At 42.6% G+C, this 22,629-nt stretch overlaps 1 protein-coding gene and 2 long non-coding RNA genes across 5 annotated transcripts; 2 read left to right on the top strand and 1 right to left on the bottom strand.

Moving 5' to 3' along the window:
- Positions 1-4,930: 4,930 nt before the first annotated feature.
- Positions 4,931-5,738, top strand: LOC144995524 (uncharacterized). The gene is made up of 2 exons (XR_013659087.1): positions 4,931-5,389; positions 5,467-5,738. It is a non-coding gene; the product is annotated as an uncharacterized LOC144995524 (long non-coding RNA).
- Positions 5,739-9,329: 3,591 nt separating this feature from the next.
- Positions 9,330-22,364, top strand: si:ch211-195b13.1 (STKc_SGK domain-containing protein). 3 transcript variants are annotated; one of them, XM_078954743.1, is made up of 13 exons: positions 9,330-9,481; positions 18,319-18,394; positions 18,828-18,906; positions 18,990-19,030; positions 19,146-19,203; positions 19,280-19,363; positions 19,441-19,575; positions 19,646-19,758; positions 19,838-19,961; positions 20,039-20,134; positions 20,225-20,380; positions 20,473-20,562; positions 21,093-22,364. In XM_078954743.1, the coding sequence occupies exons 1-13, from the start codon at positions 9,454-9,456 to the stop codon at positions 21,255-21,257; spliced, it is 1,245 nt and encodes a 414-aa protein (XP_078810869.1). In that variant the 5' UTR covers positions 9,330-9,453; the 3' UTR covers positions 21,258-22,364. The 3 variants fall into 3 exon arrangements, with proteins under 3 accessions (XP_078810869.1, XP_011479411.1, XP_011479410.1); XM_011481109.4 differs by lacking the exon at positions 9,330-9,481 and adding an exon at positions 17,823-18,080 and having other exon boundaries at positions 19,444-19,575; XM_011481108.4 differs by lacking the exon at positions 9,330-9,481 and adding an exon at positions 17,825-18,080.
- Positions 15,013-15,565, bottom strand: LOC105355123 (uncharacterized). The gene is made up of 2 exons (XR_909613.4): positions 15,431-15,565; positions 15,013-15,354 (listed from the first exon to the last, which is right to left on the bottom strand). It is a non-coding gene; the product is annotated as an uncharacterized LOC105355123 (long non-coding RNA).
- Positions 22,365-22,629: the final 265 nt, after the last annotated feature.

Raw genomic sequence — 22,629 nt, 5'->3', positions numbered from 1 at the left:
AACAAGTTGAGGCAAAAGGATTCCTGTGCTTATTTTATGAGCTTCTCCATTTAGGCCAAAGTCATTTCAGTTTCTTCGTGTCCGACCATTTCTCATATTGTATCTTGATTTCTCTGTTTGGGGTCATGAATTGTTTACCATGCTACAGCAAGGACAGATGTAATCAGAGGTGAGATGATGGCCGTTGAGACGCCTCCACTCTTGCATGCATCGTCGGGCACACCAGCTTGCAGCTTCTGTGAAAATCCTTATTTTAAGCTGCTGTTCCACTTTCATGAGAGTGACCTGCGTGCTGTAATCCTCCTCTGTACTTCAGCTGTTAGGTAAGACTGGGAGCAGTTGTGTAATTTCTCAACGCAAAGCAGTCATGACAGGAGTTTGGACAAGTTAGAAACGCACAAATGCACACAGTCTTCCAGAAGATGAGATAGGGGCTCATAGACTTCAAATTAGACTTTTTTCTTCCCTGAAATAGGCGAGACTCAGCAACAACCCATTCCTTTGACCCGTTAAAGCACGGAGGACTTCTGAGCATTGCAAGCTGACCAGCTGGGCCGGCTGCAGCTATTTTGGTGCATTACATTTTCCATTCTGCTTTGTCCTTCAGCTGATCAAGAGCCCCGCTGCTGTCCACTGTCCTACCTACAACTGGAAGCACCACAGTTGATGCAGTGAAGTGGAGCATCCTCTACAGGCTCCTTGCAGGGCCTCTCAGTTCCAACCCAAACACAACTGATTGTGCATTTATAAAAAATCAATGAAGAATTCTTCTGGTGGTTAGACCAACATGTTTACAGTGAGGTGGACATTTGCACTTTAGCTTATCTTGTTGGCTTCTTTCGCTGTGGAGAGCCTTTGAGAGTCATCTGTGTCGCCGTGTTGACAGCTCCAAGTGGCATGGTGAGAAAACAGAGCATCTCTTGTCTACTGGAAATGGTTCAAGCCCACTTACCAGAACTGCTGTCTGATGTACACGCGAGAATGATAACAAAGATCCACATTTTAGACGGGGGTAGGGGCGCAGAGATATTAGCTGGAAAGAGGAGGTGTCTGCACAATCACAAAAAGTCATGCCTTAGATACAACTGCCCTTTCGGGTGGATACGGACTGTCTTTGCATGGGGTGTTCAAGCAGCCATTTCCAATGAAAAATCGATATTAATGTGTGTTTCAGGCAAATCAGTGCTGTCAGCAAGGGGCCAGTGCACTCACCTTAGTAATAACTAGAGTGTGGCATCCCAATGACTTTTGGGATGCTGTGATGGTGGCATAAGGGTGAACAATCCTTGAGGGAACTGCAAGACACACCTGCACCTCTTTTAAGATGCGGTTGCTCTTCTCCACGACCCGGAAAACCCAAAAACCCACATCAGCCACACATGTGCATGAGACAAAGGCTTTAAGGACATTCCATGAAATCATGGACGCTTGTAAAAAGTTTGTGCAATAACACACAAATGTTTGACATGTAGGTTGAAGCAAGTTTTTGCTTTTTAGTGCCAAATAAGAACATTTAAAAGAGAAATTAAATTCAAACATGCAAACAACAGGATGAGAACTGTAAAAGTTATAAAAATGTCAAAAGCTCTGTAAAGCTAAATTTAATCCGGAGGATTTGGACATGAAGGGCCATATGAAAATGTTTCTTTTACATGAAAAGAAAAAAGTAAATAATTAATGTTCGTGCATGACATTAAAAATGAAACAATAGTTATTTATTCAGTTGGGCTGCAGCTCATCTGTAGTTATTAAAAATATCACACAAATAATGCTAATGGGAATATTTCCAACACTTCTGTCCATCATGGAACTGGGAGGAAGCCAACACTTCACATCAACTTCATCGAGGCTTCAACTCCTCTGATTGTTCTCTGGGGGTCAATGGGGTCTTCCTCTTCCTTGCTGCCTAATCCAGTTTGCCAGGACAACCCACTTCACGCCTCCTTGTTCTGAAGACCTCCTGAAATGATCCCCTAAGAACTCCTCTTCAGAACAAGGGTAGCCACTGGAAATGTACTCCATCCTGATTCAGCTCAATCACTGCAGGTTTTTTGTTTCAGATTTATCCAAAACTGTTTTTTTAACTCCATGCCCTCAGAAATAATCTTAAAATGTTTTTTAATTATACAATTTATATAATAATGAAAGCAATAGCAGGCGTTCAAGATTACCTTCATCATTTAAACATGACTAAATGTTTTTTAGGTTTCATAACGTTCGATATTCAAATAAACTTAAAAAATATTTTAAAAGTCAAATCTGATGATGTCTCATTTCTGAGAAGAACCCTGACCTGACCTGTTCTGTGTACTGATGTCAAAGGTAAGTAAATGCATGGGTGCACTCGGAGCCTGTTCCTCATAGATGCCAGATCAATCATAATGAAAGGATGACCTGTCCTTGTGTGACCACCCCCACACAGACTCGGCTGAGCAGGACTTTGACGGCTAAGGAGGTGAGCCTTCCTTTGCACGTGAGACTCATGGAGGACCGGGCGGGGGGGAATCAACAAGCTGGCTCAAAGATGTCATAAAACCCTTGTTTTCCATTTTTTCTCTAACTGTAAACCCTCACTTAATGTGGGCAGTAAGACAAGCCCACAAACTTTAACGTATTAGAAAGGAATCTGATTTTAATGAACTGGAGTGGCATAAATCTACCTTTTTTATGGACAGTCTAAACAAGAAGTTCCAATAATGTCAATACCTGATTTAACCTCTGAAGGCCTGGCATCCGCCTGTGTGAACATCACATTTTGGGCCTTGTGACCATGTACGTAGAGGGTTAGCTCAAATATTAGCTCAGGTCTTAAGAAGTTAAAAATTAAACCAATATGAGTTTTAAAAAAAGCACATTGAACAGATTTGTGTAACCAGATTACACAGAGGTTTGTTTTTGGTGTAAAATCTGACTTTTTCGCTTTTTTTGTCAAAACTGCATCACCACCACAAATACTCTGTAGACATAAGCAATCCGGATACTATTCACTCCAAACCTGACAACCTGAACTAACAGTTTTATGTCCACCTTGTCTTTGCTGTGACTCAACACTTCACATTGAAGATCACACGGTTCTTAAGGTGATTATAGCAGCCTGTCCTGTTTCTATTTATACACCTCTGAGCGATAAGCTCTTCCATGTCCAAAGCAACTCCTCAAACCCCCCGATCACCGGCTGGACGACCCTCTGACAGCCGGACTGCAGTTTTCTGTGGTTAAAATTTTAGATTTTCTACAGCTCCCCTCCAATTTTTCTATCAGCCTTCCTCACACAAAGATCTGTCTGTGCCACAATCGGCTGCTAATCGGGTTAAAGAAAGCAAGAGGTGAGCCGAGACTGCAGCCGGTGACCCACTGTACAGACAGAGTGATCTCAATCCCTCACCTGGACGGGGTCCGACTGCTGCTGCCCATCCTCCTTTACTGAGTTGGCTTAGAGCTTCGGTGGGGGAGGACATTTGGGATTGCGTCCTCCTCCCTTCTAACCTTTTTAATGAACTCTCTCCTGGATCTGCTTCGGTTCCTTTATTTATTTTGGAACCCGGACTTGGTTCGGGTTGAAGATCTGGCCTCTCCACCTGTAGATGAAGCCCCTACCTTTGGTTCATGAAGTTTGATTAAACTGTGAACATCTCACTATTCTTCTATCACAAATAAACTTCATCCATTCATCCATTTTCAAAATCCACTATATCCCTTTCAAGGTCACCAGGTAGCCTTTCCTGGCTGCTGTTGGGCGGGGGCAGGGTACACCCTGAACAGGTCGCCAGTCTGTTGCAGGACAAATAGACTTGGTTTCTTGAAGTTTACAAAGTGTTGGAAGACAAAATGTTACATTGTAGTTTGGGTATCAGCAGGTATAAGCCTCATAAAACTAGAGTACATTAACCCACAAAATTTGCTTTGTTCAGCTGTTGGGATCCGTGCTCTGGTGCCAGTAAGTGATCTATGTCAAGAGATGTCAAGATGTCAAGTTCAGAGATGGTCAAGAACACAGTTCGGGGGTGCGATTCTCCAAAGCTGTGATGTCAGTTATTCAATACCCCGATAAAATGTTTTGGCATAAGGCCAAAGTACAGCAGGTTCATTTGTATATGCTAAGTACAAGTATAAGTAAATAAATGAATAAATCAAACATATTGCTCAAAAGAGAGATGACAGTGGGAAAACGTGGAGTTCTGTTCAATTTTTTGGTTTCTGCATGCCTGTAAGTACTTCTTCTTTTATTGATGGATAGAAAACCAATTAAAAAAGGCAGACTTCCACCAACTGAATGGGAGGTGAAACAGCAGCATTCGTACTCAGACCCAGAGAATTCTGGGCAATGGGAGAACTAACACGATGCCCTTGTTTGGCAGAGTGAGTCCTGATTTCCAATGACATCCAAAATATCATTTTTACATTCTTACCTCACTGATCTAGTTCAGGTCTGCCCACACATGTGTTGATTTGTTTTTACATTGAGAGGACCACCATTTGGAATAGAACCAACAACCGCTAGCTTGAAAAAACCAACGGCTGAAACGAGTGCTGACTTACTTCTCCCCATCACAACACCATAACAAAAATGATGTTTAAAACATTTTCATTTGAATTTTGCTCTGTGTGCTCCTTTTTTGAACAGCTTTCCTCACTTCTAATCCAAGGTTGGATTTAAATCTGTTCTTTGAAGCAGAAAACTCTTTTAAGATGTTGACATTGCAGATATTGTCCATTTTTATGAGCTCTATATTGTAATTTTATTCATGAACACAGCTACAGTGTCATAAAATCCGTTATTTTATGTCAAATATAACTAACTGTTTTTTATATTACTGTGTATTTAAAATAAATCAAAATAATAATAAAATAAACACAAGCTAGGGTTCAGTTTGTCTGAGTTCAGCACCAAAGAAAAGCGAAAGAGTCTGACAAAAATAAATCACGCTTTTGTTTTCGTGGCCTCTGTGTCAGCCGAGTCACAAACAATGGAGCCAAACATTGCGATAAAAAGCCACATGACTGGGAGCACACCAACATCTCAACAAGCTCCAGCTCCTCCAACATGAACCCCCCACCAACTCTCCACCCACTGTGATTTAAATCACATGATGGTCCACACAGCCTGAATGTCTTCGCTCCTTTTCTCTCTTCTTCCACCTGATGAAGCCTCTAACTGTAACTTAGGTTTAAGCAAACTTCTAATGTTGAGAGACTTCAGAGCGTCTTTGTTTGACACTCAAGTGAGCAGGAGGTGTCACGGTGCCTGTGTCAGCCACCTCCCCCTCCCAGCTCACCTGCTCCTGCTCTGCTGATTGGAACCAGCTGTCCTGCATCTCCTCATCTCCTGCCTGCCTTCATAAGGGTTCTTCTCTTCAGTATCCAGCGCCAGTTTGTTATACTCACTCCGGTGCATACGTCTGGCCTTTTAAACTTCGCTAACCAAGCTAAGTTGTTTTTGCTCACGACTCTTGTGCTCACCCTCAGGTCCACTTACCATTGGTCACGCTGGTTCCTTCATCCAGAGCTTCTCTTCACCCTGGTCTCGCTGTCCTCAGCGCTCACGTCCTTCCTCAAGTTGGTTTCGCCGTCCTCGACGTCCACGTCGCTGGATCCACGGATCACCTCGCTCGTGGGAAATACTCCACCAGTTCTCGTCGTCCACATCTCCGGTGACGTCAGACCTTCACCTGAGGATTACTCCACGCACCTTGAAACTGTTTATTCTCCTCTAAGAAAATAAACCACCTTCAAGCTAATCCTGTCTGAGAGTTACTTCCGGGTTACAGCTTCTGGGTCTGCCGCGTCCACGACGCCATGACAGGAGGCTGTCAAAGTTTACTCGGGACTTGGCTACCAACAATCTCAAAAATGCTTGAATCAAACTAATAAATAAAACAACTTGATTTTTTTAAATACATAAACTTAGATAAAGTTTTGAGTCACTGATGTAACTAAGTGAAGTGAAACCAGTCAACATAAAAGGTGTTTACTAGTGTATAGTAATCAGGATGAATCTTTATTTTTTTGGAGGAACCTGTATAACTTTCAAATCCTGAGTAAACATTTGTAAGTAGACCACACTGGTTTTCTTAGATTCTGCTTACTCCATAATCTAAAAACTGTAACACGTTGCATGATGCTCTACTGTGAGCACTAAAACGAGAGAACGTTAACTGTTGTGGAGTTTTTTTTTCCTGCGATTGAATTAAATTATTTGCGAAAACAGTTGAGGAGTTCCTGTAGTCGACAGTCGAACGAGTATAAATGGGTTAAGCAGGTGGAGCAAGAATACAACAAGCAGACGGGTAGAGTGTCTGTGGAGAAAGATACATCAAACCAAAACAGTTAGATTATGGGGCACGGTTGGTCAACGAGCTATTACTAAATATACACTAGCCACGGTTACATGGACAAAAGTAATCGGAATAAACACCTGATCAGAATAAAAACACGTCATGCGAACACGCCGTTCGGAATACTCTGCCCTGATCAGACTCATTCGGATCAAAATTTCCTTCCGATTGAGATAGGTGGGTTGTGTCAATTGTTGATCCGATCGCGGTGCATATAAACAGTTTATTCCAATTGCGGGTCAACACTGCCCTGGTTTTCCATCATGCGTAGAGAAGAAATCTTAAAGAAGGCTTTGGAGCATAAACAGGCCCGGACGGCTGCTCTGTGCGAGGAACCATGTCTTTTAAGTGGAGCAGGCGGACTCATAGCTTCATTTTTGTGAGCAGGGGAGGGTGCTTTGTTATGGTATATGCTCTGGAGGAGGCTTCCGTCCAGCTGCTTTGCGTGAGAGACCGACTCAGGAGAACCGCGTCTCCCGGGAGAACTGTGTCTCCAAGAAGTGGCTTTGGGACGGTGTGCGTGCTGGCAGAGGCAGCTTTTGAATGCAGAAATGCCGCTCCCCACAGTCCCGAGAAACCCTGTAAACAATCATGTGAATTTGTGTTTCCAATCGTGTCCAGACAAAATAAAGGCTGATGTCGTTCCCACATATTTACGTGCAACAAGATGCACATTGCATCATTGCCTGCACTGAGTTTTTAAGTTCATCCAAAGCTATGTTGTTGTTGGAAGGTATTTTCCTAATCCTAACCCTTCTTCCGGGTCCTTTCTGCCAAGAATAAAGCACTGATTTAGAAAATTAAAAGCACGTTTACAAGATCAGCTCGCTCTACGCCGCAGCTTTGTTTGTTTAAAACAGAACTCGCTATTTCTTCTTCTACGGCTGTTTTCTGTATTTTAGATTGTTCTGTGCCTGTCTAAATGATTTACTTCGACCGAAAGTGTGACATATAAAAGCGTGTGATATAATCGGGTGACGTTTTTCTGGGTCCATATACACAATTCAATTCTAATTCAATCTTTGATCCGATCAAAGATATTTTATATAAAGATATAAAATATATACAAAGGTATATAATATAAATGACTATCATCAACATAAAACTGTAATTTTGGATTGTTGTTTGTTCAGACTGTTCTTATGAATAAATATGTACATGTATGAATAGGATTAGTACTACGCATGATCCAAGTGGAGCTCCCTTGCTTCTACTAAATTGTTAGTTGTGAAACTTGATTAATTAGTGAGTTTTTGTTCATGTCAAAGTGCTATAGAAGGACACCAGGGTATTAGTTTAATAGTTTGTAGCCTACTTACACATGGCAATCCATTCAGTTCATGAGTATCTTTGATGGAAAAATCTGAAATGTTTGATAGCTGGACTCTCCCTTCAGCACAGTTCATTGGATTGTAACTCTGTTCAGACCTGCTGTGATTGTTATTCGTACCAGGGCATCGCAGTCTCAAAAAAACTGTGATATAATTTACAACACCCTGTGTAAAATGGCTTAAAACATCTCCATGAAACCACAATTAGATCCATCCAACTCTGTGCTCTACAAGACAGACCATAGCAGAAGATATCAAATTTACTTTTAGCAAGTTAGGACTTGTTTTATTTTTCCTCCCTCAATTCCTCCTTTCTCTTGTCTTTGGATGGTAAACCAATTAAAAAAAAGCATTTTCGTGTTAATCATATTTTTTTCATATTTTATTTCTTTATTGCAAGTCATTCAAGTTGTAAACTGACCAATCAGATGCCTCAATAAAAGCATGTGGTCTCACGTTGAACGTTCAAAACTTTTGGTCGACAGATTTCGTATTGCCCGCTTTCAGATGTAGGGATGTGAACTCCCAACATGCCCACGCTGGATTAGCAAAAGTGGTTGTCTCAGAAATTTAGACTCAGACTGTCTCGAACCAATCACTGCTCACTGATATCATCTGGCTCCAACATTGCAGCGTTCCTTTCTCAAAAAAAATAATGACTTATTTGGTTGGAGCCAGAAGTAAACCATTTTTATATGTGTGGCATTACACTCCTGAGGTCCAGTTCTTTTATATAGTAAATTGGTAGAACCAGTTTCCCATGGTGCCACTATCTCAAAGAGAACATTTTCTGTCCTTCCAGCTCCTTCTCTCAGGTGATGATCAGGTGTCAGCAGTTTGGAAAAAGATGATCTCTCTACAGGAATCTACCTCAGGTTCCTCAAATTCCCTGACCTGGTTTAGGAAACCTGTAAGTACATCTTGGGAGATCGTCTCCTGGAAGACTGATAACTGTCCTCTTTTTATTTGTCAGTCTTTCTCTGACGTGTCTCCAGCGATTACGGTCGTGTTTGGTTTCTTTTTTTCAGAGGACCTTATTCCAAAAGATCTAAAACCACTCATTTCTTTCATGTGAAAAAAGAAACCAAGTCTCCACCTTTTCACCTGGGAAATCTGTACTGCTGTCACTGCCTTTTCTCTTAAAAACATAGTTTTTTATGGATTTACTAAACACCATCTTTCTGTTTTTATTATAAAGGGTGCAAATGCTTTAAGTTCCCCACTTAGATGATAATTGTGATGCTTTTGCTGTGAAGCACTTCTCAATGGTGTGCATCTTCACACGAATGCCTGCTGACCCACAGCTCGGGGCTGTTGGTGACTAACATGCTAATTCAGCGCCGATGCTCTGGAGAGGCGGTGGACGGAGGAGGCAGAGGAGAAGCGTGAGCAGCCGGGCCCCTACTGAGTTTTGAAAGCCTGTTTGTGTGTCCCTCAGGTGGTTCCCGTGTCATGGAGACCGCCCCCACCTCCGGCGGGACTCCCACGCTCATGGGTAACCAGACACCTGCTTTTGTTTCCTTCAAGGCTCTCCAGGTAGAACATGGGGGGGGCAGAGCAGGTGCGTCATTGATCTCTACATTCGGTCTGGGCTGGAGAGGAAGAGGAGGCAGAGAGAAGAGGAGAGTGACTTTACTGAGCGCTGCTTCAGGGGGGAGCTGAGAGAAGGAGACACCAGAAGAAAGAAGGGACAGATTTCTCGTGCTCTTCTTCACCTGGAAGGCAGACACATCTTCATCCCACTAAGACTCTGCTTTACAGCTAAACCATTCAAACTGCAGCAGGACATGAAGTCGGGCAGAAATTCCTTCATCGGTAGGTGCAGCTTCACGATAACAAAATCCTCCAAAGCTGTCAAAAATTCCATATCTTCCTCTGTTTTGCTTTTCTGCCATGGTTAGACACATGTCAGCTTCGTACTCAATCCCTTGCTCTTCCTCAAAATATCTTGTTCATCTCATCAGCTGATTGTTGTCTGCAGATGCCTGAAAATGACTATTCAAGCTGCGGGAGTATGACTAGTTCTACAATGATCACATGTGGTTGACCTTTTGATGGGTCGCTTCAAATAATTTTACTCCGTTTCATCCCTAACAACTGTTACTAAGGGCAACAACTGGCCCAAAGGTCTGAGGCAGCCCCAGCAAAGGTCATTGAAGTTATTGTGTAAGACTAAGTGAAACTCAAGTTTAAGCCTTGAAGGTTTGGTCCAAATGTGGACCATGTTTGGGGCAAATGGTCTTTAAGAAGCTTAAACTTCCACCCTCACACTGGTTTTCACACCAGTCTGTCGCCTTCTAATAACATTTGTCACCCGAGAGGAGAGCAGCGACAGGCAGGCCTCAGAGCTGAAACCGAGTCTGAGGATCAGGTAATCGGTGACGGAGAAGCACGTCACAGAACCTTTTTTCCATCTGAACCTTTGGAGATCACGTTTTCAGGAACACACATCATCGATTCTGCTATTCCGAAAGTATTTTCAGATCTTCTTTTTTTGAGGTAGACGGAAATTCTGAATACACATCCTGACAGTTCATTTTAATTTAATTATTTCAGAGTTCATCTGGCAGCTTTGGTCCTGGTATGATTTAGGTTTGGTTCTGATCTGATCCAGGTTTTGTCCTCTTCTGATCCAGATTTGGTCGGGGTCTGCTCCAGGCTTAGTGCTGGTCTGCACTAGAGTTGATTATTTTATAAAAGATTGGGGGGGGGGTGTTAAAGCTTGCCTGATCTCTGGTTTGGACCAAACAAGAGAACTCTGTTTCTCTTGACAAAAAAAGTCTCTGTTCACTTATAAAGGAATTCTGGTGCGGTTCACTTCAGTGTGAATGCAAACAGACTTAACTCTGACTTAAGAGAAGAAGAGAACCAAAGGAAACAAAAGATTTAGTGGTTTAAAAAGTGTTTAAAAAGGAGCCACATAGACGTTAGAACACATCTGCTGGATAAAGGTGGTGTAGTGAGGAGATGCAGGAGCTCATATCCATATGATAGTTAGAGGACATGCGGGAGTGGACATTTTTCTTTCTTTTGCTTTTTTTCTGTCCCTGTCAGAACTTGTTTCAGACAAAAGCTTCCACAGCAGATAAAAGTGGCTTTGATTTCTTATTGGTAACAAAGTCCATCAATAAGCTACATTGTGTTGACACAAAAACACTTTTAAATGAAAAACATTCAATATTTTCCCTGTAGTGTTAGTTTGAGAGCTGCAGAAACATAGTGAGTACCCAAGTTTTTGTTGCTAGAAAGGCTTTAAATTGATAATTATAGTTGTATTTTACTGCAAACAGTGTTTTATTTTTTGGGGAAGGTAGAATTAAACCGCTTTAAACATGCAGAGTCAAAAGAAAAAACCTGAGTTCACAATGCTGAGAACATCTTTAAGACCATTTTTTGTCGGTTTGAGTTTGAGGTCTGCCATAATGCTCAGTGAGAGTTTGGATTGTTGAATGAAGGTTCTCCAACAGACAGCACAAACTCAATGCTTGTTTTGCTGCTTTTTTTCCAATATACCCTGCTCTGCCAAGGTATGTTGGATCAGAACACATTTGATCCAGGTAATTAGCCATGAGTTGGGCATGGATATCTGGAAATTCTGAAGTCACACCAGCCTTTGAGGCCTGGAGTTGCCCCCGCCTGCGTTAGACAAACAGATTTTGACCGAAGCAGTCATCTGAGTTGTGGACAGAAGGTGAATTATGAAACTCTTCATCAGCCACCACACTGGACTGTTTCTCCTGTACCGGGGGCTTAACAGGATTTAGAGTGAACGTCTCTGGCTTCTTTGAGAAGTTTAATGTTGATAACACAGAAGATTTGTTCTGAGCAGGGAACATCTCAGGATCTGGCTGCACATCTGCTCCTTCACGATAGCCAGAATACAGCAGCTTCTTTCTTCTCTTCTTATTGAAAATGAGGCAGCAATTACAGTAGAAGGAGTTATGTAATGAAGCAAAGCCCGTGCAGCCTGTGACCAACATGTGAGCAGCAGTGAAAAACAAAATATTTCCTTCTGAGGAAGTTAAGCAGCCACAAATAATTAACCAAAAATGACAGAATTTGAAGGTGGGATTATGAGGAACAAATGGCAGGAGCTCATTAGGAGGCAGTTTGTGTCTGAGTTGATACATATAGTTTTGCTTTTTTTGAAAAGCGAAACCTGTCTCTTATTTGCCACTGATTCAAGAGAAGAAACAGTCATTAGCAAAAACCTGCTCCCACTCAGCGGCGCCTCCGGCTGCAGTCCGGCTCCAACGCCACCTCCGGTCTGAGGAGTGATGATCCGACAAGTGGGCGGGAGAACCAGCAGTAAAGATCCTCTATCAGTAGCAGCAGCCTGTGGACATGCTGCAGCCCCCCACCCCCCACCCCCCACACACACACACCACCTCCCAGATGGGGTGACTCACCCCCAACCCCCCCATCTGCTGCCTCCCACACTGATGTGAGGCGTTTTTAATTTCACATTCATTAACATTTTATCAAAAGCCTGAGTAAGAAGCAATCTGTCATCTCAAACCAAAGCTGAACAATTTGGGAGGATTTTTTTCCATAAAATTTAAATTATTTGAATTTTCTGTTTTTTTTTAAAGAATCCTGACAAAACTTTAAAACCTTTTAATTTAGGTTTGGGCAATTTCATCTCATTATTGTTTATCTGAAAAAACAAAAACACACTTCCTGCTGGCAAAACACATCAAGATACGTTTGAAAATCAATTTTTTATTTAAAAAAAATGAGATTTACATTTTAGATGTGTTTTTTTGAATGTTTTAAATCAATTAATGTTTATTTTATAAAGTCTTTTAGCAAACAAAGGTAATACGTAATATAATAAATTATCTATAGGCAAAAGGCTTTTATTTTGTTAATATATAAAATTACAAAACTATAAACAGTTCCATTTTATTTTTTTAAAGTATTTTTTTATCAAATAAATCTGGATTCGCTGAAAGTGAGAAACCCATTTGTTCTGGTTTTGATTCTCAAGGTGGCAGAATAGGCTTAAATAATTAACCCAAGGCTGACAAGGGAAACTGGAGAGCCTGGCTCATTTTCGGGGCGGCCTTGGTGCTGTGGTAGGGGGGTCGACCCATGATCGCAGGATTGCAGGTTCGATTCCCGCCTTGCACACCCATGTGTCGAAGTGTCCTTGGGCAAGACACTGAACCCAGCGGAGCCGCCACCAGCGTGTGAATGTGTGTGTGACTGGGTGAATGGGTCTGTGACTGTAATGCGCTTTGGGTCTTGTAGGTAGGAAAGCGCTATATAAGTATACGCCATTTCATGTGATTGTGCCGTAAGATCTTCTCATCCTGGTTCTGTCTGAGTACACCCCCCACCATCTATGATGACTTCCTCTTTTCTTTCCATAACAACCAGCAGTTCTGCTGCTTCTCACTTCCTCTAACGGAGGTGTGACCGTCATGTGTTACTGGATAAAAAAAACACAGGAGTTCCCGGGGAAGCCTAACAGCACTGCTGGAGGAAAGTTCTCTAACAGGAATGTTCACACACAGTTTTGAGAGAAACTGCTGAACACTCTGCCCACTCTGATGTACCTGTCATCTCTAAAATTTGTAACAAAAAAGTAATATTTAGAAATTTATCAGGTTTCCTGAGGAATAAATCAAAGAAAAATGATATAAATAAGACGTCCTACAACAGTGGTGACCAATTTTTTAGCTTTTGCAGCTTAAAGAATGTTTCTCCTACAACTGGTTACTAACACAGCTTCCAAGTTAAACCTATGTACAGCAGTTTCAAATAAAGAGCTGACAGAGGCTTTGCTGTGAATCAGAAATCCTGCAAGGACACTCAATATGAAGTCATTTGTGAAGATAAATGGTCCAAACTTCATGAGGAAAACAGCTGTTCCGAATTTTTATAATTTAATGTCGTTAACATTGACTCCCACAATGCCATATACAGAAACTGTCCTGTTGAAAAACATGACCTGATTTTCTTATGAGTCCCTGAAAAAAAGTTTTTTGCATTCACGTTGAAGTGAACTGTACCAGTGTATAGGTATTTTTTATCTCAAAAGGATTAGAGTTCTTTTTGCTGGTCCAAACCATTGACTGTATATGACAACTGTACTGAGCGACCCCTCCCCCCCGGCGTTCCAAACGAGAAGTACCCGCAGGATCCAAGAAGCTGAAATCCCATTGACTTCTATAGAGAAATAAACAGTTATTATTCAGTCATTATACTTTTATTTTTTAAGTGTTCTCGCAATTATTTTTAACGTTTTATTTTTCCAAGCTGTTCAAGTTATAAACTGACCAAACAGATGCCTCAATGAGAATATGTGGTGCCTACTGACTCACTCCTGATTGACAAGAGGTGTTGCCATAGAAACTCAGACTGACTCAGATTAATCTCAATTTACTGCCGTCGTCTGTCTCCAACATGGCGACATCTATCTCAAGAAAAAAATGGCGACTGAATTGACTCAATTTATTTGGAGCCAAAGTAAGACTTTTTCCATGGTTCACACTGCTCAGTCCAGCTCTCTGTTACAGTCAATGCTCCAAACCATAGACATAAAAACACTGGTTGGATCACCTCTGACAAATTCAGATAGAAAAACTAATGGATTTGACTCCATCCAACTCCACCCTTTCCAAAAACTGCAGTTAGGTAGGACAAAGTAAAGTTTATAGCCCTATTGGGCTCACCATTTGACAACCCACATGTAAATCAGAAAGCAACAACATTAAATGTACGCACATTTGGGCTCTAATGAAATAAAATGGCCAATTTACCCCCCATTTCCTAGTTTGCTTCCAATTTGTGAAAGGGTTAAAGGGCAGCAGATCCCTGACCTTTTCATTGCATGTGAAGGAGTGAGCACAGGCCCTAATTGCTCAGAGAAAAACAGTTCTCTTTGTGCGTCAGGTTGTCCTGCTGATGTAACACAGAGAATCTTCTTTGCTTTGTCATAAACAGTTCTCTGGAGAACTGTTGATCCAGCCCTCATCTCTCCCTTTTTCTCTCCCAACCATCCAAGTTTCCACGTAATCTCTTGGCATTCTTTCACAATCGTCCTCCAGGCTTGATGGCTGATCTTTTAGAGGTTTTTGTTAAACATTGGAAGCTTTCAACTCAACAATATATCGTCATCAGGCCAAAGTCATCTCACTTCTGTTCTCTGAAAGCTGGACATGTAGCTGGAAAGTTTTTTCTAGAAAGGTTACATTTAGAGGGAAGAGGAACAGGACCAAAAAAGGAGACATTTTGCTGTGGAAACTAAAGCTCCAAAAAACAGAATGGTAAATGCCGTATATGTCATGGTCAGAACACGAGACGGACCCAGATGCTGGAACCCAGTACGAGGAGACAGGTAAGTGGATAAATGTAATTTAATGTCACTGAATATGGCGAAGGCTTGGAGGAGCGTGGCTAGGTCGAGACTAGAAGGCGTGGCTTTGAGCGTGGTGGAGAAGCCCGAGCGAGCTGTAGCTCTTGCTGACAGAGGTGCAGCTGCAGCGCTACTGGAGATCTTGAGAGTGGTGTGACTGAAGGTCTTGAGGAGGGGTGTTGCTGGAGTTCTTGTGAGTGGCAAGGCTGGAGGACCAGTGTAGCCGGAACCAGTGCGTGCTGTGGCCGAAGAGTGTCGGCGTCTGGGAGGTAGCTGCAGCTCAAGGTGGTGTAGGTTCCAGGTGACAATCGTGGCATGACAAAACCTGAGGCACAAGACAAAAGAGGTTAGCGTGGTTCTAGGCAAGGGAGCCAGACGTGGAGCACTGAATGACTAGGCACCATCAGGGTTAACGAACTGGCGAAGGCTCTTGGAGTTGGGTCTCCTTAAGAAGCAGGTGAGTTGATGAGTTGATTGGTCACAGCTGGAGTCAGGAGCAGAGCAGGGCTGGAAGGGGGAGGAGACCGGCAGGCACCATGACAGTATACTTGTACAACGCTCATCTACCTTCCTCAAATGCCCAAAGCGCTTTGCAGTCACAGTCCCATTCACCCATTCACACACTGATGGCGGCTGCACTGCCGATCACTGTCGCCAACCTTCCCCCAGAGGCAAGGTGGGGTTCAGTGTCCTGCCCAAGGACACAAACTTCACTGAAGAAATGAGAAATGTAGGAACATTATCGAAAAATGTTGTGTAATGTGACGATCTGATGACTGTATGACTTTGCTTCCGGCAGATTTATGCTGAGCAGATGTGGTAAACCCATGAGAATTATCCTCCTTGATCAGCCCTGCATTAAAGTTACGCAATCTTTAGGGTCAGTGGAGCACGTCATCAACAGCTGGATGGGAAGAAGTGTCAGCAGACATTTCTCTGAATTTATGTAATTTTGTTGAATGGAGTCAGCTCATGAGCACGACCTCGTGACACACAGAAATCCACTTTTTATTTGGAATGAGGGGCATGTGGAGATTTGTGGGATTAAAGCAGTGGCTTGTGGTATGGATACTCGTAATTCCTAGTTTTTCAATGCAGCTCAGTGGGATGCAGCCGAACATCAGTTCAGTTCATTTATGAAGCGACAACATACCATCAAGGTTGTCTCTTAAGGTGCTGATTCCAAGTTACATCATTTCTTTTTTTCCAAAACCTCCTCAAAAACAAAAAATAACCTGATTTTTACTTTTCTGACATTCCCATTTTCAAAGGTTACAAGTCATATTTCCATCCAAAAACAGAATATGAAGACAGAATAAGACAGTGACAAACATTGCTAAAACCATTTTTCTCCTTGGATGTTTTTTCCAAAGGATAAGAATCATTTTGTTAGTTACAAACAACTTTAATCCTATTAAATTGTTTTTGTTGTTATTTTAGGTTGTTATGTGTTTATTTATTTAAAGTAAAATCATACAGATTAAATGTGAAGATCCCCAAGGATCCCTTCTGGATTACCTTTTTAATGTTTTCAGCTCGGTAATTGAACTGTAAAATAAGGGTTTACATACATATAACTAAGAAATGAAAGTTGATAAACTTATCAGGGGCTGAGCTCCAATACATTAAGAACATTCTACAAAAAAAAAATAATAATTCATAGAAAGTTTATTGAAAATTTTATTGTATAAGTTTATTGAAAGTTTATTGAACAGGAACAAAGATGGTTGCTTTGGATTAGAAATTGGCGGTTGTAAGAGGGTCATTGGGATTTTTTGTGTCACTGGGTTTTATAAGTAAAAACATGCCTTACCTTGAATCTTTTAGCTAAAAGTCTAAAAATAGTTGAATAGTCTAATTCTTTGAACATAAAGGGTTTATTTTTACAAGCTCACAGCCTCCTCAAGGAAGCATTTTCCAATATTCTCAGGAATACTATTAGAGCCAAGATGTTTGATGTAAAAAAAACAGGAAAAGACAACCCAAACAAGAGAGTTAACGCTTTTAAAAGGGTTGTGCATGTGTTGGTGATAACCGTGGCCTTGCTGGTTGTGTCTTGTGTCTGCTCATATTGTGTTGGGTGGATTTGTCAGGGGCTCGTCTGCGTCACCAAAGTCCTCAGTCATCATAACAGCAGCTTCTTAAAGATTTTCATGGCTTCATTGTTAATTTTTGAAGGGTCGGAATGTCTAACTTTAGATTACAGTTGTTACTTTAGATTACAGTTATAAATATGTGCTGAACATGTGTTGATAGTGAAGTTAGAACTTCATACTTTTTTAGTCCTAAAAACACAGTTTTTCATGCTTTGTTTGGTCAAAAGCTCGTTTTTGTGCTTTTGCTTTTTCAGTCAAAAGCTTATTTTTCACGCTTCATTTTAGTCGAAAGTTATTTTTTCATGCTTTTTTTAATCAAAAGCTCATTTTTTCGCGCTTTTTTAGTCAAAAGCTTCTTCTTTTGTGCTTTTTTAATATGTTCTTTAGCCTGTCTATAATGTGCTTTGAGGTTAATAATTTTGTTTTAGGATGGCCAAAGAATCTAAATAAAAGTCCTCCTGTAGTTGAAATGTGTATCTTCTCTTAAATATTAGTGAATGAATGCAAGCTGGAGGAAATAGGGCCAGATGGAAAATTCCAGTAAACGGTTGAGGAGACAGAGAGAAGGGGGAGGTGTTGAACAATGGAACCCCCCCAACCCCTCCATCGTCATCTCTTGTGCAGCAAAGTGTTGCTGAAACGGAGTCCCGTGACGTCACGCCCGCCTTGTTGCTGTGGCTACCCGGATGATAGAGAAGTGGGCGCGGTCTCCCCCGCGTCACATGCTCTTTATAAAGCCTGGCTGCAGGCTCGCGCACCGTCAGAAAGAGCAGAACGTGTGGATTATAAGGAGCACGAGCCGCTTTGCTGTTTTTGTTATCATCGGATAAACTTTGTTTTACTATTGCTTTTTTTTTTTGCTACGGACCGGAATTAGAATTGTTCATGGCCGTGACTGAGGCTGGATGTGACCTGACTTACTGCAAGATGAGGGGGATAGCGGCTGTCCTTGCTGGTGAGGAACGCGCTTGTTTTTTGGTCTATGCGAATGTAAACGATCGCTTCAGAGTGAAACGGATATTAATATTTTCATGTGACGTCTCGGTCTGGCGGAGCGCCGCGCGCGCCAGTGACGTAAATGGAAACAGTTGTTGTGAATGGAATTGCGCTGGTTGCGTAACTGAAAAGCAGCCGCGCGTGCCACTGCTTCTGTGTCGTCCTCCGTTTGTCTCACAGACTTCTGTTCTCCGCAGCTTTCATCAAGGAGAGGAAGATGGGCCTGAACGACTTCTTCCAAAAGCTGGTGTCCACCCCTCACATCTGCCAACAGTGAGTATCTTTAGCGCCTCATCGTTGCTCATTGACGGCTTATCCGCACATGCGCAGTTTGACAGAACATCCAAGGAGTACAGTGGTGTCTTAATGAGTCGAGCTTCCTCTCCATAATCACCTCGCAGCCAAATCCCTTTTGTTCCCTGCTGCAGGATAAGTCTGTAATTCAATTATTTAATGATACATGGCTTGACTGTCACACAGCCCTGAACTCCGGGTGGGGGTGAGTCAGGTGCTGTCGAAAATCCCCTCAGACTTTACCTCTGCCCTCCCCAGGTAGATGAGGGAGAAGGGCACTTAGGCTGAGAACTGGCTTAACTCTCGGTTGGGTCAGACGGTCAAACGCTGTAAACTTGACCTGCAGACGGCATTCGTTTGTTCATCTGTTTGAGGCATGATGGGAAATAATAATTTTGTGTTTGTCTTTCAGCGCTGAAGTCAACAACTTCCTGAAGATTGATGAGAACCAGAATGAGGAGGATGAAAACGATTTGCTCTCTGAAAGTCGGGTAAGCTTCAAAGGTTCCTCTTCGTCTCTCCTTTTCTTCTGATTGTGCTTTATCCCCTTAACTCCCTTTTCTTGTTCCTCCAGATGTGCCTAAAGTCTCGCAGCTCGCTGGCAGAGGAAACTCAGTAAGTGAAAGCCTTGTTTATCACTTTTTATGGAAAGTGGCTGCTTGAACGCGCATTGCATTCTGAACTGATCATCAGAAGATGTAGAGATCCTAACTGTCCGTTTGTCCTCCAGGATTAAACCTTCGGATTTTGACTACCTCAAGATCATCGGGAAAGGCAGCTTTGGAAAGGTGGGTGTGTCTTTGCGTGCATCTCTGCGTTTCTGTGCACCGCACTCTCTCACCCAAACGTCCTCTTCGCATGCAGGTGTTGCTGGCTCGACACAAGGAGACCATGGCGTACTACGCCGTGAAGGTGCTGCAGAAGAAGATCATCCTGAAGAAGAAAGAGGTCAGTCTTCACTCCTCACAAAGCTTTTTTTTTATCCTGTAAAGTCTTAGAGGTCACTCATGCTGGCGTCCTTTCAGCAGCAAAAGCACATCATGGCCGAGCGCAGCGTCCTCATGAAGAACATCAAGCATCCCTTCCTGGTGGGGCTTCATTACTCCTTCCAGACCACAGACAAGCTCTACTTTGTTTTGGACTACGTGAACGGCGGAGAGGTGAGTTGCGGTCCTGCACCGCTGACGGAAGATTTGCTTCTTGAGGCTGACTGATCTTTATCTCCTGCAGCTCTTCTACCACCTCCAGAGGGAGAGGGTCTTCCTGGAGCCTCGAGCTCGCTTCTATGCTGCTGAAATCTCAAGTGCTCTTGGCTACCTCCACTCTCTGCACATCGTTTACAGGTAAAATGCGATCCTTTAGCTCCCCCTGGTGGACACATTGGATAGTTTAAAACAGTTTTTTTTATGTTTTGTTTCCCAGAGACCTGAAGCCTGAGAACATCCTGCTGGACTCACAGGGGCACATCGTTCTGACAGACTTTGGACTCTGCAAAGAGGGTCTTGAGGCCGATGGGACCACATCCACCTTCTGTGGGACACCTGAGGTAGATCTCACACCTGGAGACATTAGACTGGGAATAGATGGCTCGGACACACACTGATCATTTTTCCTCTGGTTTAGTATTTGGCACCTGAGGTTCTACAGAAGCAAGCGTATGACCGCACAGTGGACTGGTGGTGTCTGGGATCGGTTCTCTACGAGATGCTCTATGGACTTGTGAGTGAAACACGTCGCTCTGAAGATGCTGACCCTCCTGGAGGTTCATGCAGGATCAATTTGACCTTAGTGGGGTTTTTTTCTTACCAGCCTCCCTTCTATAGTCGGAACACAGCTGAGATGTACAACAACATCCTGCACAAAGCGCCGGCTATGAAGCCCAACGTGTCCAATGCCGGGAGGGAACTGCTGGAAGGGCTCCTGCAGAAGGAGCGTACCAAGAGGCTGGGAGCAAAGGACGACTTTGTGAGTGTGCTCAGCCGACGCGAATCTCAAACCCACGTCTGACTGTCATGTTTGGAGTCATTCCCTTTATGGATTTTTTTCTCTTCTTCCAGCTTGAGCTCAAGTATCACTCCTTCTTCTCGCCCATAAACTGGGACGACCTGATGGCTAAGAAGATTACACCCCCGTTCATTCCTTCTGTGGTACGTCCAAACCTGCATCCATGACCTGCCTAGTTTTGTGTTTGTTCCAGTAGAGGTCACTGTTGTCACACTTTACAGTCAACATGGAAAAATCTAGAATAAATCAAACTGCTGGAAACCCCAATTGCATTTAATCCATAAATATTTTCCTTGCCCTGCATCTAAATATGCCTTTATTTAAAAATTTTTAAATTTAATCTACTTTTGGATCCGTTTGATTCAACATCTTATTCTTAAAATAACATTTTTACAAAGTTTGTTCAACTAGAAAAAAAACGAATTAAATAAAAAGATTTTAGGTTTTAAACCTAAAAAATATTATAATAAACACAAGTTTACAACCCGTAAATTGTAAAAGGAAATTTTTGTAAAGATGCACTTGATAGTTTAAGATGTGATTAAGTGAATGTTTCATGTAGAATTTAGATGAAGATTTAACATTATAGATGATGATGTCCTGCTCTGTAGAAATGATGGTAAATCTGCTGCCACTTGTCTAAAATTGTTGCCCCTCCCTCTCCCATTTTCAGTCTGGACCCACAGACCTGCGACACTTTGACCCGGAATTCACCCAGCTGCCGGTGTCGTCGTCTCTGTGCAACGACACGCTAACCGTGACCAGCAGCGTCAAGGAGGCAGCCGGGGCCTTCCCGGGCTTCTCCTACGGGCCGCCGGCGGGCCACTCCTTCATGTGAAAGGCAGCACCTCCGACCCCTGGATTGGACAGGAGGTGGGGTCCAAGGACCACACCCCTCTGCACACCAAGCACCCGGAACAGTAGACAAGCGTGCCAAGTATGGAAGCGGGAATCGGAGAGAAGTGCCTGGCGTCCGCTGTGGGGGGGTCTGCTCTCCAGCTGGTTTTCATCGTGGGGCGCCCGCCGTGCTTTTGTTTTTGTTTTTTCATGTGAATGCTGACTTGCACTTGAGGAAACAAGGGTCCACCACCAGAAGAATGCAAATCTGTCTTATTGTGTCATATCTGAACTTGAAGGAAGCAAAGGCTGCAGACCAAACAAACATCTCAGACCCGTTTGTCCTCAAACCAAACTGTACTGTAAAGAACAAACTTCTGTTTTAATGTGAAACCTAAAGGTTTTCGGAACTGTTTACTTCACAAAGTCCTGCGTATAGAACGTCCTGCTTTATATATAGTTCCATTTCAATATGCATACAAATATATATCTCTTTTATTTTGGGTTTGAAACCTTGAACTTGTGTTTCATCGGCATGTGCTGCTCTGAAAGAATCCTCCAATCAGGAGAGCCGAGCAGCAAAAACAAAAAACTTGTCAAAGAACATGCGCACATTCTGTTATTTAAAGTCCAGTGCTTGCTGTTTTATGGCAAACACCATATTTATGTATCATGTAGTAGAGAACTGTCTTGTGCCTGATCCATGTTTATCATGTGTACATAACCCCATCCCTTTACCCTTCCTTCCCACTCAAAACCCTTCGGTTCCTTTTCCCAAAGGTAACCATAAGAAAAGTGCTTTCTCTGAAAGGTGCAATAAATAAGAACCCCTGAATATCTCCATCACAGTTGGGGCTTGTCCTTTCTGTTTTTCTCTTATCAAGAGACTTTGATCCCTCAATGAAGACTTTCAAATATTCAGACTTATCCAAACATGAAACCAAGGCGACGCAGTTCTGGATGGTGTTCTTCCACATTTGGAAGCTCTTGACTATTTTTTAAGTGTATTTATTTTCATGCCACTTTGTAAACATGAAAATGGACGCAATTATCTGAAACACTAACCTGTAATCTGACGCCATGCAAAAATAAAACTCTTTCAAAGTTGGTCTGTGAAGGATTTCTGTGGTAGGAATGAGAGTCGGGACCCGTGAAGAACACCGACGTCTATCCCAGTTTGAAGTGAATCATTTTGAAAAAATTAGTTTGACAAAAAGGCTGTGAAACCTTCAGATCACAAAGACTGTCTGATCTTCAGCGTGTTTTCGGGTGATTCAACCAATCTGTTGTCAAAGCTCCAACAGGATATCCAGGCATTTGGGGTCACAGTGTTGCTGCAGCCTGTTCCTGTTACTTACAGGACCCGACTTACC

The sequence above is a fragment of the Oryzias latipes genome, chromosome 11 (genome assembly GCF_053564925.1).
Source record: "Oryzias latipes strain Hd-rR chromosome 11, Olatipes_Hd-rR_3.1".
NCBI classification, from domain to species: domain Eukaryota; kingdom Metazoa; phylum Chordata; class Actinopteri; order Beloniformes; family Adrianichthyidae; genus Oryzias; species Oryzias latipes.
The sequence above is the reverse complement of the archived record's forward strand: the minus strand, read 5'-3'. Positions and strand labels throughout refer to the sequence as shown.